Source organism: Hipposideros armiger, unplaced genomic scaffold, assembly GCF_001890085.2.
Source record: "Hipposideros armiger isolate ML-2016 unplaced genomic scaffold, ASM189008v1 scaffold_483, whole genome shotgun sequence".
In the NCBI taxonomy this organism is placed as follows: domain Eukaryota; kingdom Metazoa; phylum Chordata; class Mammalia; order Chiroptera; family Hipposideridae; genus Hipposideros; species Hipposideros armiger.
Genome location: NW_017731833.1, coordinates 359894 through 379104, shown reverse-complemented (window position 1 = coordinate 379104; position 19211 = coordinate 359894). Strand labels below are relative to the sequence as shown.

Sequence of the window (19211 nt, the reverse complement as noted above, 5' to 3'; positions counted from 1 at the left end):
TTCTAGAAAATGGAGTACTTGAAATTCACTGAATACAAAGTAAATTTCATTTGAAGTATTGGGAAGTCAGACCAATCTTCTTTGATTATTTTATGAAATTTAACTCAGTTTTGTTGCATAAGAATGCCTTTGTGGGGGCGGGAATAACCAGACTAGAGGTGGGACAAAGCTCACGCTGGCAAACAAAATAGCAGCGTTACTGAGAGTGGCTCACATTTATTAAGTGCTGACTGTGTGCCGTGTACAATGCTGAGTGCTTTACTCGTGTCCTGTCATTTCATCTTCACAGCAACCTCTGTCAGGTGAGTATCATCACTGGCCCCTTCTTAGAAACTGAGGCTCAGAGAATTTAAGCCACTGATCACAAGTCATCAGGTCACATTGCCGAGCCCCAAATCTTAAATGTTTCAGACAAATAGGCTTGTTCAGGCAGTTCTGACTCTTCCGGAGTGCTGGTTTGGGCCGCTCTCACCTGCGTTTGGAGGTTGTCCACACGGCCCCGTCTCTCAGTATTGCTTCGCATTTCGTTATTCACGTGTATCATTGCGGCTCAGCCTGAGCCCGGCTGTGAAACTGGTACCTGCAGCTTGGGCGCCGTCAGAATCAGAGAAGAGCCTTCTCTTGTGCTGGCCGCTGTTCCTGTCCCCCCGCGTGACACACATGGGGCAGTGTCCACATAGAGGGGAGCCTTACACGCAGCAAGGCCTTCCGTTGCCATTCAGTAAACTGACTGCTGCTGTTACGCTCTGCTGGGTCAGGAGCCCCTTGAAAGTTTGGGGAAAGCTAGAGATGTTCTAGGAAACCCCAGCTGTGTGCACACCTGTGCACACTCCAGGTTTGCCCTGCCTTGGCGTGCCTTTTAAATAACAGACTTAGCGAGAGAGAGTTTATACGAATACTGTACATTGCGCCTACTAAAGTGCTGATTTCAGGGGTTTTTAGTAGATGAGCAGAGCTGAGCAGTCATTACCACAATCGATTTTAGAGCAGTTTCATCCCCCCACAGGGAACACTGTAACCCGTTAACAGTCATTCTCATTTCCTCAAAGCCCCACCTCCCTCCTCAGACCCATCTACTTCCTGTCTCTGCTGCGCGCCTCGCTTGGATGTTTCACTTAACAGAATCACACGTGGTCTTTTGTGACTGGCTCCTTTCACTTGGTGGTTTTAAGCCTCATCCATGTCGTAGCGTGTGTCAGTGCTTCATTTTGTTAATCGCCGAATAATACTCCATTATGTGGTTATACCACATTGTATTTATCCACTTACTAGTTGATGGCTGTTGGGGCTGTTTGACCCTTGGGCTGCTGTGAACATTCATGGACGCATGTTTGTGTAGACATCTGTTTTCTTTCTCTTGCGTCTGTACCTCGGAGTGGAAGGACTGGGTCCCAGGTAACTCGGGGTCTAACCTTTTGAGGAACTAACTGCCAGACGGTTGTTCAATGTGGAGGCACCATTTTATATCCCCACCAGCTGTACATGAGGGTTCCAGTTTCTCTACTTTTCTCTCCAGAACTTATTGTTTTGCTTTCTCTCATTGTTTGTTTTTGAGCCATCCTAGTTAAATGTGAGGTGGTATCTCGTGGTTTTGATTTGCATTTCTCTGCTGACTAATGATGCCTACCATCTTTTCCTGCATTTGTATATCGGCTCTGGAGAAATATCTCGTCAGCTCTTTCACCCATTATTTTTGCCCATTTACATAACTCAGTTATTTGTCTTTTTTTTTCAATTGACTTTTAAGTGTTCTTTGTTCTAGATACAAATGCAGTCGCCTGTTCTGTAGACGGTCTTTTTACTTTCTTGAAGCACAAAAGTTTTTCATTTGTCAATGTCCAATTTATTTATTGTTTTCTTTGATTGCTTATGCTTTTGGTTTCTTAACTGAAGTAACCCACTGCCTAATGCAAGGTCACAAAGTCTTATGCTCACGTTTTCTTCTGAGTGTTTTAGTTTTGCTTTTCACACTTTGATCCATTTCGAGATCGTTTGTTAACAGTGTGTAGTAGAGCAGATTGACTGCCTGCTTGTTGCCCAGGTAGCTGCAGGTCTGCAGAACCCACTGGCATTTCAGTTGAAATAATTTTCCAGATGGTGTGCACTCTCGTCTGGAAGAAATTTAATGAATTTTCTTAGGTTTCCAGAAGACAAGGGAATGACATTTATAGGATAGGCTAAATGTTTTAGTTTGTTTGGGACAACAAAGCACAGAACCTTGTGATTTAAAATGTCACATGGTTCCATCAGAAGATGCCTCACGGCCGTCCCGTGGTAAAGAGTGAGGCACTAGCGGGCCATGTTGCCTAAGGGTTGGAAACCCCCATGATCCTGTGCAGAGGGGAAGTTTAAGCTTCCAGGTCATCTGGCCAAGCAGCTTTGGCTGGTTCGAGAGCCCTGCACCTGTAGACCCTCCATTCCTTACGTTTTCTTTGTTGAAAACTTTCTTGTGGGCGGTTGTTCATAGGTAGGCTGATTCTACACTCACTAGCAAGGGGATGCCTTGTGTTCACCATGGAAAAAGTGTGGCATGGCCTGCCACGTGTTCACTACCAGTTAGGATCTTGGACTGGGTCTTAGCTTTGTAAATTTTGGTCCATTCTTGCCCTTGACCACCAAGCTCAGAGCTAGATGTGAACGGACCTCTTACGCATTCATCTTGCAGAGTCATAAAGGTCCTTGGTTAGGACAGCACTTCACTCATTTCCCTCCATCTCAACATTATGCTAAATTTTGTTTAAAGATCCAAAAGCCTGGAGTAGATATATGAATGTCCCTGAAATGTTGCCCGCAATCCTTTGGCAGCGTGGCTTTTGAGTTAAGCCTTGGGAGTGGGCTTTCAGATGAATTGACACAGCGCCCTTTGTGCCTAAATGTAATTTGGATGTCGAACTCTATAGAATGTAGTCATCCAATTAAAGGCTAAGCTCCAAGCCTTGGTTATACTTCGAAAATAAGAAGGTGAGTCCAAGTCACTCAGAAGAAAAAAATTGCACATCTCTCAGGGTCCTTATGTTGTTTAATGTATATTCATGCTAGTGAAAGGAAGTGTCACTATGGTTGCCCTCACTTGTCATGGTCAGGATGGTTACAGTGAAGGAAGGGAGAAGGCAGAGGATCTACTGATGAGATATGCCTGGTTTGACGCCATTGCTCTAAATTCCTCTTCATGTAAATGACTTCTGAGCTCTCCTGTCTGCCCCAGCCCCGCAATGTTTAAAGTTCCAACTCAAGTTTTCTGTAACAGGAAACTTCTGTGACTCTGAAGCCGCCTGGATCCCCTCCCCAAAAGCCCTTCAATACTTACCTTGACTGTCTTCCAACTGAAAGCTTTTTAATGTGCATTTTCTGTTTCTTGCTATTGCTTGGAGTGCGTTCCCCTTGTCTCACTAATGGGAAGGTAGATTCCTAATTAACAAGAATTATGCTGTTCTTTCTACTGCTTCTTTGAAAGGAAAGCAGAATTGAAAAACATCATCTCACCATCCCTGGTCCCTATAAAAGGAAACAACAAAAATGTTTTAAAACACCATGGAGAGCAAAGAAACAAGTAAAAATCACATAAAATTCAATCACTCAGAGATCACCACTGTCAACGTTTTGGTTCATGTAGTTTCAGACAGGTCTCAGAACACACAGATAACCTGTATATAATTGATCATAAATAGGATCATAAACTATTTTTAATAATTTTTCACTGAGCAATATGTTCTGTACGTATTTCTAAGTAAATGAATATCAACTGTCATCATTTTGAATAACCGTAGTATTCTGTATGTACTATCATTAGTCCACTATTGAGACATTGGATTATCATTTTTTTACTACTGTAAACTGTGCTTTGTTGAACATCTTTAAGCCTCAGTTTGTATCTGTGCTGTTACCTCTTAATGGAAAAAAAAATCTAAAAATGGGATTGCTGGGTAAAAAGATAGGTGCATTTTAGCAGTTACCCAAAGTACCAGACTCCCTTCCAGAGTTTGACCTGTTCACATTCTCACCGCAAGTGTGCAGAACTCATGTCTCTGAGCTGTTGTGGACACTTAGGTTATATCCCTCTGGAAGACCTTTGGTATATGATACAATGCAGTGTTATATTGTTCTGATTTGTGTAAATTGTATCCAAAGGAGGCTGAATGCATACTTCCCAGTGTACTGGCCGTTTACATTGCTTTATTAAATCCCTGGACTGTATCCTTGTCCATATGGGGATTAACAACCTTTTTATGAGATCTGTTACTCTTATTTTCCCAGCTGGTCATTTTTGGTTCAACTTTGTCCATAGTTTTTTGTTTGCTGTACAGAAGATATAAAATATAAACTTTGTAATAAGATTTATACATCATCTACTTTTAAAATTTAGGGATCTTGTATTTTGTTTCACTCTTCAAAAGGCTTTCTCTACCACAAGATGATTAAATATTTACGCATGTTTTTTTTCCCCCCAGGAATTTTATGATTTTACTTTTTGCTTTATTGATCCATATGAAAATTTTAGTTATTGCTTAATCATCTCTCCCATGAGCACTAATATATACTCAGTCAATACTTCTTGTTCTTCTGTCTCATGCTCCATTTGGAGATCTTCATTCATGGGATATAATCTTAACACATTGTGGACAGTGCATTTATTGTAAATTGTTTAAATGCATGTTCCCGGGGTTTAAACCATTTAAATCAACTTTTATACTGTATTCTTTAAAATTTATAACAAATTCACTAACTATTTTTGTGAACTGAAATTTTCAGGAAATAGTCACCAAAGACCCTAATAGCGCTTTGAGGGTGTGATACCTCTGGAAACATTCCCCCTTGTGGAGTGGCACTAAGCAGAACTTGCAGATGTACCGAGTTTCACTTCTTTTTTTGTGGGCAGCGCAAACATGGCACCTCCTAGCAGGATATTTTCTTTTACCCTGTTCACTTCCAACAATTTTCTCTAGCACATGTTTGTGCGTGTCGCCCGAAAGTCTCCCAGGGGGGTCCTCATGAGACACACCAGGGGTTTGGGTTGATGTTCCTGGGCGTGCTGCGTGTGCGTCTGTGTCTGAGTCTGTGTCCATCTTATCTGTAGCCCAGTCTTTTGCCACTTGTATCAGAATTTTTTTGTATCTCACTTTTGATGTAGGGTTTAGTTTTTGATAGATTCGAAAAGAATTGGAAAATGCACAATTTATAAGCCAAAATGCAACTTTCTTTGGCCACTTCACTGTTTTTCTCAAGAGAGAATAGTAAGACAAGTACTGATCTGCCCTATCAACACCCTTCATGAACATATTATACTGAAAAATACAAATGGGCTTTTTCTTCTTCATTTCTCCGTGGAACATCAGCCATTGATGAATCTTGAATTGTGGAAATCATGTTGACAACATGAGTATCCCTCCAGGATTGAAGAAGAATTTCACCCTTTCTCCTGAATGTGGTTTTGCGACGTTTCAGAGACTGATTTGTTTTTATTTCTGGAGGAAGACCCCTGTTCACTCGGATTGTTCCACGTGCTCTAACTTGTTTTGAGAGTTCCAGCAATTTTCACATGATTGTAATAGTTGTCTTGATAGACATGGTAATTTTGATCCAGATAAGGTTCCAAACGTGTGAAAATAGTTTCCTGTAATTTTCTTCCTTCAGCATAAATTTCTAAATTCAAGATATAGCCTGAGATGCTTTCAGTGAATGTACAAACAAGTAGGCCATACTTTATAAGTTTCCCCGGGTTATATGTTCGTATACGAAGCCTACCCCTCCAAGGAATCATTGCGTTATCTAAGGCAAGTTGTTGATTTGGCTTATAAATAGTCTGAAATCTTTCAAGGAAAAAATCCAGTAAGGGTTGAATTTTGAAAAGCCTGATTGTTGCAGAAGTTCATTGTTGTTGAAATGTGAACACCACCAAATTTGTTCAAATCTATTACAGATCATAAGTTTCCTGAAAATCGGAGTATCTAAAAATGGATCCGTAGACCAATAATCCTTTAGTTTACCTTTCCTGACTTGCCCCATTAGAATGATTATTGAAAAATTTTCTTTCATTTCTGCTACAATGACATCTGACCATTTCAACCCCTTAGAACCAGTAACATACTTTTCCTGATTTTGTAAGAAATATAGATTCGTTCCCTCACACAATATATCAAAGAATCTGTCTCCAAGAAAGGGTCCTGTTACTTGTGATACTTTTGTCGGGTCAGAGGGAATTTGTTTCACCCTTGGGTTTCCAGTAATAGCCTTAAATTTGGTGTTTTATCTGTTTTTACCCACATGGAAACCGCCGAATCTAGTGTGTCATAGTCATCGTCACTTTTGTTTGCGCTTTGTTCACTGTCACTGTAACTCGGTAAAGGGTGCACAATTTTGTTTTGCCTATTTCCAATAACAGAAGAGTCACTGTCATTTTCACTGTCACTATCAGCGTTGTCAGGGACATCAGATAATGTGTCCGCCAACAATTCCGCTGAAATTTCACCTTTTGTAAGATTTTTTTTCCCGTAAGAACTACGTCTTTCCGTCATGGGTGTGAAGTGATTGTAATCTGAATGCTGACTAAATGTAGAGCAGAGCAACAGAGGAAAATACAGAGCTGTTTGTTCCCTGCATTTATCACAGATCATTTTAACTTGGAGTGAGGTGATGTTTCTATAAACATTCGTCAGCAGGACCCTTCAGAGAAAGGCTCCATGTATTGCGTAGTTAAGTGTATAGTGCATGGAAACCAAGCACGTGATAAAAACGCAGATTTGCGCCATTCGTCTTGCACGGCTGTAATGTGTAGACACAAATCTGCGTCTCCGGTCCACAATGTGTTAGGTACAAATACAGCCCATCAATCCTGTGAGCTTCACTGCGAATGATTTGCTATTGTAAATACATCAGAAAGAATCTTGGACCAGAGCCATTGGCTCTTACATTCATATTGTGTAATGCATCTAGCAGGAAACCATGTGGGTATCCTTTTTTATTTTGATAGAATATAGTGTAGGCCGGTGGCAATAGAAAACGCAAATATTCTGGTCCTAAAGGCTTCTTTTGTTCCCCCTCTAGAAACTCCTATGTCCGGCTTAGACACCTGTGTACTAATACGTGGGTCCATAGCACAAACATCCCCATTGACAAGGAAGAAGAAAAACCCGTGATGCTGAAGGCAAGTCCCGGAACCGGCGCCCTCCCCCCGGCCTCCTGCTCCTAATGAAAGGGCTCCTTTGAGGACATGGGGGAGTGTGAGGCTGTGCAGTTGTGTTGCTTTGGCAAGAGTGTGGTCGTGGACAAACTCCAATGTGATCAAAGAATTCTCTCCAAGGGACCCGGCTAAAGCAAGCCCAGGCTTTCGAAATGACCAGAACCTTTTATTTTCTTCCACGACTCCTGCCCTAAGGGTTGAGCAATGGTCTGGGTTTCACGTCTGTCTGAAGGGTGACTTTGCCTGGAGGAATGTTTGCATGGGCCTTGAGGTCCATCAAGTACTGGTTGATTTCTCCCCAGTCTTGATTATTTTTTTTACTTTTCTGTGTACTCAAATGTACACTATTTTTATGTCTCAAAAGTTCTCCCAACCCCTTTAATTTCTCTTTCTGAAGCCCACTTCTCCTTCCTCGCCTTCTCCAGGATCACAGAGCATAAGTACACAAACTTAGGGGTTTTCTTTTTAAAAAATGAAATGATGCCTTTACACAATTTTTTTGGGTGGGGGCGGGGGTGATAGGAGAAGTTACTGGAATTTTTCTTTGACTTTATGAACTTTTTTAGGTATATAGAAAAGTTGAAAGAATGGTACAGTCCATCCTTGTAATACTGTGACTTAAAGTCAAGCATTATTTTACATATTTGCTTTTCCCTGTGTATTTTATAAACATGACTGCATTATAAGTCTCACCTGTAATAAATGAAGCTGCACGTTATAATAGTGCCCCATTTGCTGTCTCACTTCCCACAATCCCAGTCTCCAGAGGTGACAACCATTCACGATGTGGGGTACTTTCTTCCAGATGTTTTCCTATATCTAGTTAATTTGAACTGCAAGCTCTTTGCCTTGCCAAAAGCCCCACAGACAGTGTTTGACGTCTCACGCTCTCAATCCTAGACGGTCCCTCAAAGGCCACCTTGCATTTCAGATTGGCACCTCTCCCGTGAAGGAGGACAAGGAGGCGTTCGCCATCGTCCCTGTCTCCCCCGCAGAGGTGCGGGACCTGGACTTCGCCAACGACGCCAGCAAGGTGCTGGGCTCCATCGCAGGGAAGCTGGAAAAGGGCACCATCACCCAGAATGAAAGGAGGTGAGTGTCCTGCGAGGAGCAGGCGGCTCAGCCCACGCCTGGGGATTTTCAGGCCCCTTCCAGAGAGGGAGAGGATGCTCGGGCAGCTGGGTGTGGCAGCGGCAGGTCCCACTCGTGGGGGGGATCAGCCTGTGGTTTCCAAGAAATGGCTTTCTTTTTTGAAAGTCTCTGAAGTTGTAAAGATCTCTCTCTTTCTCTGTGTCCCACTCGGTCCCTGGAACGCCTCCCTTACTAAATGTCAGGGGTCGAGGTGATGTCCGATGGCTCATGTTTTGTGAAGGTGATCATCCCTTTGTGGGCAAAAATGTGCTGTCTGTGTTTCACTCTGTTTGGTAATGGCCCTCGGCTGTCAATTTCAAGGAAACGGGAGGAATGGGTCTGCTTTTGTTTCACTGGTTCCTTAGGCCCGAGGCTTCCAAGGTGAAGCTTACGGCTTGTGGAACGTGAAAGGGGTCCCCTCTCTAACAACTTCTTTCTCCCTAAGGTCGGTCACCAAGCTGCTGGAAGACCTGGTTTACTTTGTCACTGGTGGAACTAATTCCGGTCAAGATGTCCTTGAAGTGGTCTTCTCCAAGCCCAACAGAGAGCGGCAGAAGCTGATGAGAGAGCAGAATATTCTCAAGCAGGTGGGTGCCAGGTGCTGGGTTGGTAAGAAATCGGCGGGCTCACCGCTCTTAGAAGAGGGATGCGATGGCTGCCCTCGGAAGGCTTCATCGATTGACATAAAAAAAAAAACAGATTTTATTTTTTGGAGCAGCTGTCAGTTCACAGCAATAGTGAAAGTACAGAGTTCACATATACCCCACACGCTCAGACGTGCACAGCCTCCCCCACTGTGAACCTCCCACCAGGTGGCACCTTTGTAACAGTGGATGAACCTCCACTGACATATCCCCCAGAGTCCATAGTCCACATGATGGCTCACTCTTGGTGGTGCACGTTCTCTGGGCTTGGACACGTGTATAATGACATGGAGCCACCATCACAGCGTCACACAGAGCAGTCCCACTTCCTAAACATCCTCGCTGCTCTGCATATTCACCCCTCCTCCTCACACCTCCCGACAAACCCTGATCTTTTTACTGTCTCCATAGTTCTGCCTTTTCCACAGCGTCATCTAGTTGGAATCGCACAGTCTGCAGCCTCTTCAGATTGGCTTCTTTCACTTAGTCATACGCGTTTACGTTTCCTCCCCGTCTCTTCATGGCTCGATAGCTCAGTTCAATTTAAAACACACTTGTTGAGAATTTACCTATTAGGAACTCCAACAAGAGTTCATTTGATAACTTGATTTTCCTCAAAAATCGTATCAAGGGCTCTGTGTCCTTACAAATTATATGTTTAGGACAGTGGTTCTCAACTTGTGGGTCGCGACCCCTTTGGGGGTCGAACGACCCTTTCACGGGTCGCCGGGTACTTGTATGTGGGCGTATCAGCATGTGGGCCTGGAGACGGATAGAAGAGCGGTGTCTCAGTTCCTAAGACCATCAAAAATAAGTGTTTTCCGGTGGTCTTAGGCAACCCCTGTGAAAGGTTGAGAACTGCTGGTTTAGGAGATATGGAGTATGGATGAATTCAGGCCATATAGGTTCTTACGGGGACCTGTTGGTACTGGAACCAACCTCCAAAGGAGGATGGGGCTGAGAGCCTAACGAAAGAGGCTAACCATTGCAGAATTAAAGAGTTGTTTAAGGGATCTTATGGCAAAAGCAGAGTCTTGGGTGATCTCTGTCTCCGAAAGGGGAGGGGGCCTGATACCTACAGGCTCCAGGAGCTCAGGTGGCTTGTAGCCAAGTGGCATGTGCTTGTTAAGAACTGTAAATCCCAAAGCAGCAAACAACTTAATGAGCCTATTTACCTGTGTGAGAACATCCCTTTCAGGGATACAGGCCCACTCCCCGCTGAGGGAAACTGGTGGTCACCAGAGTAGCTTCCTTCTTAAGATGACGTTGGTCCTATCAAGCACTAGAAACCAACTTCCTGACAGGACCCCTGCAAGCCACCATAAATCTCACCGTGAAGAATGAGTAATGGCTTACGGAAATATAGAGATGGTGTTATCTGGTATAAATTTAAATCAGCTGGTGTGAAGTTAAGTTGGAAGACAGTGACAAACCTGGGGTGGATGAGGTGCACAGAAACACACAGCCTGTAGTTTTCTGAAGCTGCTGGAGACGGGGCCGCCAGCGTGGCTTGGAAATTCCTGACCCCTGAAGCCGAAAGGAAAACGCTCCTTACAAGTCCCACAGTTCTCCATTGGAACTCGAACTTTGAGAATCCTTCCTCCTGTCAGCCTGTGATAGACGAAGCTTAGTAACACTCCATCGTGTTTCAACAAGGTTTCCAGCCCGAGAATGGATGGTGTCCAGCTGTTCCATGTGCTGACCCCCAAGTTAGACACCCCATGCTTGTTGCCACCACAGCAAGTCCGCAAGGGACCAGTGGGCTGACTCAGTGGCAGGAGCCTTCACTGAGCGCTGTGCTTATGCAACTGACAGTTATTCTCTCCTTTTGTCCTTACGACACCCTTGGGAGCTAGATGTTCTATTCTTCCATTTTACCGGCAAGAACACTGAGGCTACCTTGACTGATCCAGTCCGCTAGGAAGTAAGAAAGGTGTGTGACCTCAGCCTAGATCCTCCTGATTCCTCTGCTCCAACCATGGCTCGAACCACTGCTCTCTCCAGGGCTTGAGGACCGGTGAAGTCCAGGTGGATTGACTGCAGGGAGGAGCCAGCCCCAGGGGATGGGGCAGAGGCAGGCCTGAGGTTATGGATGTGTTTGGACAGGCAGCCCTCCTGTGTAGTCCAGACAGCTGTGAGATGACATTACTTGCAGATGGAGCGTTAGCCGTTAAACTAGGTGATGACAGCTTTTACTCTTCCTTGTCGCCGCCAGATCTTCAAGCTGTTACAGGCCCCGTTCACGGACTGTGGTGACGGCCCAATGCTGCGGCTAGAGGAGCTTGGGGACCAACGGCACGCCCCGTTCAGACACATCTGCCGGCTCTGCTACCGGGTCCTGAGGCACTCGCAGCAGGACTACAGGAAGAACCAGGTCAGGGTGGGGTTCAGGGTCCATGGGACACGACTGGCGGTTTCCTCCCTGAGGTTCTTACACTTTCCTCATGAGTCTTAATTGTCACATGTGCATTTAGTTACTGGCTAGAGAAGAGTTCATTGTTAAGTTGGCTCTTGGAAAGGAAATGGTGGTTTTGCAAGCCCGGGAAGATGTATTACCGAGTCCTTAAGAGAGATACCCGAGAATTCCCTTCTGCAGCCTCCTTGCAATGAGACTTCTTTACATTGACATTGCTGTTACATTTATAGTGTTTCTTATGGTGCATTCCCTTAAGGCTTAGGGACGTGATTCCATGTGTTTATATTGAAGACAGAGTGGAGTCTTTTCTTCATGCCTCTTCTATGGCCTCCATCTCTGCTGCAAACTTCTCTTTGTTTTGGTTCTGACTCATGTTTTATGATATTCTAAGTCATTATCTATGTCATGACTATATATATATATATATATAGTCATGACATAGATAACATATATATATATATATATATATATGTAAAATTATTTTTTCTCCCCATGAAATAAATATTCTAACATCTTTGGAGCTTCCAAACATTTTGAGAGTGTTGCCCAGGGGACACTGGGCAATGTCCAGAGACTCTTTTGAGTGTCACAAGTGACATCTAGTGGGCAGAGGGCAGGGATGCTATTAAACATCCAGCAATGCACAGGATGGCCCTGCAACAAAGAGTTTTCCAGCCCAGACAGTGGATGGTGCTGAAGCTGAGGAATCCTGTGCTGCATAAAGTGCATCTGCCCCCTCTTATCTGCCGGGGGCACAGTCCAAGATCCCCAGTGGATGCCTAACACCACAGATAGTACCGAGCCATACACACACACACACACACACACACACACACACACAATGTTTTTCCCTATACATACACACCATTGGTAAAATTTACTTTATAAATTAGATACAGTAAGAGATTAACAATAATGACTAACAATAAACTAGAACAATTATGCACTGTACTGTAATAAAAGTCATGTGACCGTGGTTTTGCTCTCTAATAACCGATCTGATAACGGAGCCAGCTACTGAGTGACTAACGGGCAGGGAGCATATACAGGGTGAACACGCCGGACAAATGGACGCATCACGTCCGGAGTGGAACGGCACGAGATTTCATCTTGCTGCTCAGAAACATGCACAATTTAAAACTTATGAATTGTTTATTTCTGGAATTCGCCACTTAATATTTTCCGGCTGCAGTTGACCACAGGCAACTGAAACTGTGGAAAACAAAACCGCAGATAAGGGGGCAGGCGCCCGGATCGGTGCTCAGTGTCACTTTGACTCCAGTCCCTGCTGTTCCAAAGACTTTTGTGTTTCCGCTTTTGACTACCAAGGGAGCTGACTTTTACATTTCAACTGTGTAGTTAGTTTGTTTTGTCGTCATAAAGGTAGTATTGATCTTAAAGCTCTAAAGCATCAGATATAACCTTGTTAGCAAGTGTTTCTAAGCCCTCAGCTTTGCTATGGTTTCAATATGAAGCATCGCATACCTCTGATGCTACGGCCGTTGGTCTGCACAGGTTGTGTGGGGCGCCGTGGTTGCTTTAAGCCCACCCTCCGTGCCCTGACATCATCCCCAGTGGTGCCTGAGAGACTTTATTCTGTTCCTCTCTCCCGCCTCCGACTGTCACGTGCTCTCGGACAGTTTGCTTGTACCTGAGGAGACAAGCCCGTCCCTCTTGACGCACTGATGTCTTGGCCTGGTTGGCTGTGGACCCAGCGCTACCTGCATGAAGGCTGATGAGTCCTCAAACCTGCATCCTCATAGAGTGTGGGCTGAAAAGTGGCCCCTGTCCGCCATGTTCGTCCTGAGTAGTTTCCAGGATTTGGGAATTATAATAATAATAAAAGATCCACTTGAAGTTTGAGCAAGCAAATCATCTATTTTGGTCAGGGAAAATGTCTTTGCATGGAAACTAATATTCATAAGAGGCTTCCTTGAGTTCTCAAGCATTTCTGTGGAATGTGAAGTCCGATCCCCAAAGAGAGAAGCCAGAGACATTGTCATACGTTCTGTGAATGTGATTGGCTGGCTTACATGTTCCTAACTTCTGCTACCCGTCGGCTTTAAAAACGTATTTTCACCCCAGATAAAGGAAATGAAACTGGTACCGTGGTCCTAAAAACCTGTGTTGATTCAGCATTACGGAGCAGGGAGCCACAGCCGAGCCCTCTTGCGTTAGGAGTAGCACCAGAGCCGAAAAGCAGCTTCTGACCTTTTAGAAAAATGTCACGATGATAAAATGTATTATACTGTACACTTAATGAAAGGGACGTTTTGCTGAATTAACGTTTGTGTGGCAGGCTGAGGACTGGGGAGGGCTGGGGGAGGATGTCCCCGTGAGGTCCCTCAGGGCGGGATTCCCGGCGGCCGGATGCTGCCACTTGCCTCCTTGCCGGCGCCCCCACTGACCTCTCCTCTGTCCCTCCAAGGAGTACATAGCCAAGCAGTTCGGCTTCATGCAAAAGCAGATTGGCTACGACGTGCTGGCCGAAGACACCATCACTGCGCTGCTGCACAACAACCGCAAGCTCCTGGAGAAGCACATCACCGCGGCCGAGATCGACACATTCGTCAGCCTGGTGCGCAAGAACCGGGAGCCCAGGTGAGCGGGGATTGGGGTCGCAGCAGGCGTCTGTGAGTCGGGCAGGTGCGCGGGGTCCTGTGCTTTCCCCAGTCCTTTTGTTTGGGGACCTGTTTTGACTGGGCCGCTGTCAGGAGGGCCTTTGACAAGTTGCCGAAAGAAGGTGGTACTGGGATGGGAACCGGCCAACCCAGCTCTGCCGTCTGCCAGCTGGCTGGCCTGGCCTTAGCTCGGGGCTTCAGTTTCCTCACCTGCTAGATGGATAGTTGCAAAAACTAAACGAGGGTCAGTGTGTGAAGGGCCTGGCACCAAGTCGCTAGCTGTCCAGTAAGTGACAGTTACTCTTGGCCCCTCATTTAATTTTTCGCACCCTCAATTACCAGTTAGACGTTTGCCATCAGTAAAGTCGTTTGCAAACTTAGGTGTTCCTTGAGTGTTTTTATCATGCATTATTATATGTAGAGAGAATTCCATCTTTTCTGTCTCACAGCTCTCCCCTCCCCCACTCCCTCCCCTCTTGTCTTCCCCTTCTCATTAAGATCCACACCATTTCATACAAAGTGTGAAATAGTTCACGTTGTGGGGATCACGCAGGGTCTCACTGGAGAGCTCATAGTGTTGTGATAAAAATGACCCCCACCCGTGAAAACATGTTACGAAGCGTTCTCACCTGCCACAGGTGAGCTGAGTAAGCATTTTACAGGGATCACCCCATTTCATCCTCCGAACAGCCCTCTGAGGTTATGCGTTGTCCATTTCCGTAGATGAGAAAGGTGCAGCACCGTGAGGTTAAGCAAGTTCCCCAGATAACAGTGCACATCGGAGCATAGCGGATAAGCATCAGAACCGGGGTTCCAGCCGGGCAGCCAGGCCCTGGCGCTCCCAGCCACACTGGTCCCCCCGCATCCCGCCACGTCCTCCTGATAGAGCCCTTTCCAGCCTCTTTCCGTCTTTGCATTTTTACCTCATCACCTCTTCACATTTCCTCGATTGTTTCTTGCTTCCTTCTCTCTGGTGACCAGGTTTCTGATGGTGCCGTAGAGACCGGCACCAGAGCCTAAAATGTCACTTCTTTTGTGAGAGGCACGCTGGGTCTGTCCACTTGAGGAAGAGTCAGGCTCCGAGAGCCAAACCTCTGCTCTGTGTACAGAACATGTGTTGTTTGGTTCGTCTTTCTCGATAGATTCTTAGATTACCTGTCCGACCTCTGCGTGTCCATGAACAAATCGATTCCAGTGACCCAGGAGCTGATATGTAAAGCTGTGCTGAACCCGACCAACGGCGACATCCTGATCGAGACCAAGTGAGTGGGGGCTGGGGGGTTAGCATAAAGAGGGGGCGGGGCTTAGATGCGAGACGTGCGGGTCAGCGGATGTCTGTGCTTGTGCGAAACGAAACCTAACCCCTGGTTTCTCAGACTCGGCCTGCAGGCGGGCGGCTGGCATTTGATCTTCCTTTTGCAAAGGCCTCTGGTAGGGGAATGAAGTTAGTTAGCTTCGATGTGGCCGCCACGTGCCGGTTGTCACTTCACACACTGGTTTGAAAGGACTGGGAACTCACCTGGGAGCCCTTACACACACCTGGTTTAATTGTAAGAGTTCAGCGTTCTCTGAGTATACTTGTCCATTTTCAGCCTTAAAGTCGGTCATTCAGTGTTGATATTAAGTCAATGTTGGGAAGAGCTTTTTAAATCATTACTATTTAAAAAGTGTTTATTGGTCCACAGAAGTATTGGTTAATAGTTGTGATTTATTTTTAGGAAGGGAGCAGTTTTCCTGAGAAGCATAGTACCAATAATATGGACAATGGTTTTTATAAGACAAACAAACAAAAACTAAATTATGCCCTATACTAGTGATATTTTTTTGTCTCTCATGCATACATTAATGCAGGGTTTCCAAAACTTGGCATTTCAATGTTTGAGGCCAAATAATTCTTTGTCATGGGGACAGTCCCCTGTATCATAAGACATTCACAATGGCTTCTACCCACCAGACGCCAGCAGCACGGTCTCCCACTCAGTGCAGACATTGCACAGTCGCCCTGTGTGAGAACCACTGAGCTGAAACATATGAAGACGTTAATGTCCGGCCCGTCTGTGGTTCGGCCCCAAGGAGAAGCAAAACGGCCCCCTGTGTCTTGACGCTGAAAGTGAAGCTGATTTCAGTCTGTTGCTGTAGGTGATCAGAGGCTGGCAAGGAGTTCAGAACGAATGAGTCTCCCCTCCTCATTTTATTTTCCAGGCTGGTTCTTTCTCGTTTTGAATTTGAAGGTGTTTCTACTGGCGAGAACGCCCTGGAGGCCGGGGAAGACGAGGAGGAGGTGTGGCTGTTCTGGAGGGACAGCAGCAAAGAGGTTCGGAGTAAGAGCGTCAGGGAGCTGGCGCAGGACGCGAAGGAAGGGCAGAAGGAAGACCGGGACGTCCTCAGCTACTACCGGTGAGGCTGGCACCGGGGCTCCGGTGGCTGCTCTGAGAGGGCCCGTGGGAGTTGGCTGCTTGTCTGTTGATCACTCCAAGGAATTGCACGATGTTGTCTGACGGTCTAGCAAAAGGATGTGTGGTCTGGTGTGCCATGAGGGGAGGAGTTTAGTGTAAGATTTCACCCATACGGAGATGGTAAGTTGACGTCTGGCTGTGCCAGGTGGAAGGAAGCACATGTGCCTGTGTCGGCTCGAGCTGCAGGTTGTCCTCAAGCAGCCTGGCACATACCTGCATCTTCTAATAGTTAAGAGTCAGGCCGTGGGGTCATGCTGCATGGGTTCAAATCCTGACCTCTGCCTGTTAGCTTCTTTACTTCGATCAAGTTCTAGATCTCTCTATGCCCCAGTTTCCTTATCTGCAAAATAGAGTCAAGAGTCTCTTAGAACCTGAGTGGACAGAGCTAGGAAATACGTGTGTGCATATATACATGTTATCTGTGTGTCTGTCTCTATCTGTACACGCACGTCTATTTCTATATCGATCTATGCAAACATAATAAAAACCATGAGATCACGTCAGTACTTCCAGTTCCATTCCAACGCCATAGGCTCCTGCTACCCGTCACCCCTCCCAGAGCCAACTCCTTTCCCCGACAGCCTCCTCTGGCCGGCGTGATCCTGGTATATGTACATGTTTGCTGGTCACCTCCTCCATCCCAGAGTCCCAGCTCTATGGCCTGCTGGCCCTGCCACCTCAAGGGAAGGGACGGGAAGGAGAAGAAGGGAAGAGAACCAATAGAGACCCCTAAAGAGGCAGGCAAAGGGGAGGGGACAAAACATGGAAAGGTGCTTAATGCGGTGTTTAGATAAAACAAAGAGAGCTTTGCACGACAGCGCCCCGTTCCTCCCGCACACCCTTCTCACCTCCATTCGTACACGTGCATTGTGTCCTTCCACAGCCGCTGTGCGCTGGTGCTCCCCACATTTCAGTGCGTCCAGAAATAATACACAATATTTTGTCTGCTCTTACAATTTTGTGTAAACGGGACCATACCCTCAGTTCTGTTCTGAAACCTGCCTTGTTTTTTCGGCATTGTCTCTGAAATGTCTTCACAGTCATGGAGGTTGATTCATTTCTTTACGTTACACTGCTGAATGGTGTCCCATGTTGCTAAATACCACATTTTCACGCTCTTTGATACTCAGTGTGTCCACAGGCTTGCACGGCAGGGCACACCCTCGTTCAGATTTGTGCAAGCGTGTGTAAGTGTTGCCATTCCACAGCAGGAATTACGGGATTGGAGGGTGTGCGTGTTTTAAACTTTGCTAAGCAGCCCTGAATGGGATATTTTGATGCACACTCTCAGCCGTTGTACGTGAGAAGTTTAGCTTCTCTTTGTCTTTGCTAACTCTGAATATCGGGAGGCTCTTTTAATTTTGGTCAATCGTGTGTGACATAGACTCATAATTTAATTTGCATTTCACCGCTATCTAGCAAGGTTAAGAATGTTTTCAACTCAAGGTCCTTTGTAACAGGTAGGGCTTTAAAGTCAGAATCCCGCATTGGCGACTGTGGAAGCTACAGCTTTCTTCTGTCACACAACAAGTATGTTTACTCTTTTCTTGCTTGACAAATCTTCTTGCAAAAATGAAGGAGAAATAGTGCCTGAACGGGTCAAGTTCGGAAGCTAACAGGCCACGTATGAGTGGATGAGGACAGCCAAACACATTTGGAGGAGCCCCTACTTTTTTGCACCACGTTTTTCACATGTGTGTGAAAGTCAAGGCGTAGACCTAGGCGAGATAAGATCCTAAAAGTATTAAAACTTTCTAATGAGACTTGTAGGGAACGATAACTTTTACAGTTGCTCTATGGTCTCTGATGAACTCTATGAAAACACAGGTGAAGAAATAGACAACCATTTTCTTCCCCTTTATTCTATAAGATAAACAAGAGCAAAATGGAATCGAGCAGTTGCTAATCCCTCCAGCACAGTGGGGTAGACCCATACTGCTTGGCCTGTTGCTTTCTCCGCTTGGTACGAAAGCCAGAGTCTGAGGACCGGAAGCAGTGTGGGGGGGTGTAAGCTGTATAAGTTCAGATGGCCAGATGTCGCTGCTGTGGGCGTCGGGGCCACCTGGACTCTCCCACTGTGCGTGCCATCCACCTTCCGTGGTTTCGGGGCGTCAGCATCATGTGACCCCCTTTCCTCCAGGTATCAGCTGAACCTCTTTGCTCGGATGTGTCTGGACCGCCAGTACCTGGCCATCAATGAGATCTCAGGCCAGCTGGACGTGGACCTCATCCTGCGCTGCATGTCAGACGAGAACCTGCCCTACGACCTGAGGGCGTCCTTCTGCCGCCTCATGCTTCACATGCACGTGGACCGCGACCCCCAGGAGCAGGTCACACCCGTGAAGTATGCCCGCCTGTGGTCGGAGATCCCCTCCGAGATCGCCATCGACGAGTAAGCCTGCGCCCCTGCTCCTTGCCCCTGTCAGGGCTGCGTGTCGCTCTAGCGCCTCCTGGTCACACTGTTCTGGTTAGCGGCAGACAGGCCACTCGGGGTCTGGTCTAGTCACAGATGAAAGACGGTTAGTTTTTTTACGCTTCACATCAAGTGAATGGCAAAGATTATGTCTTTCTTCAAGACTGTGAAAGATGGTGGCACGGTTGTAGTTTTCAGATCTTGTTTAGCTCTTGTATTTCACAAATGTTGGTGTCTACTGGGTGCCAGGATCAAGGAATCTGTCAGTGGGCAAACCAGACACTGTCTGTACACTAGTGGGGAGAGACAGATAATAAACAGGACAGATGACTAAGACGTGTGTCTCAGTGATA

General features: G+C 46.1%; 1 protein-coding gene across 1 annotated transcript in view; it reads left to right on the top strand.

Annotated features, from left to right (window-relative positions):
• Positions 1-19211, top strand: part of ITPR1 (inositol 1,4,5-trisphosphate receptor type 1) — a 304897-nt gene that overhangs the window by 129689 nt on the left and 155997 nt on the right. The window contains exons 12-20 of the mRNA XM_019667129.1: positions 7042-7141; positions 8109-8269; positions 8754-8895; positions 11168-11326; positions 13797-13969; positions 15132-15251; positions 16192-16386; positions 18586-18837; positions 19108-19120. Of these exons, the coding sequence (XP_019522674.1) occupies positions 7042-7141; positions 8109-8269; positions 8754-8895; positions 11168-11326; positions 13797-13969; positions 15132-15251; positions 16192-16386; positions 18586-18837; positions 19108-19120 (1315 nt within the window). The remainder of the gene's footprint in view (positions 1-7041; positions 7142-8108; positions 8270-8753; positions 8896-11167; positions 11327-13796; positions 13970-15131; positions 15252-16191; positions 16387-18585; positions 18838-19107; positions 19121-19211) is intronic.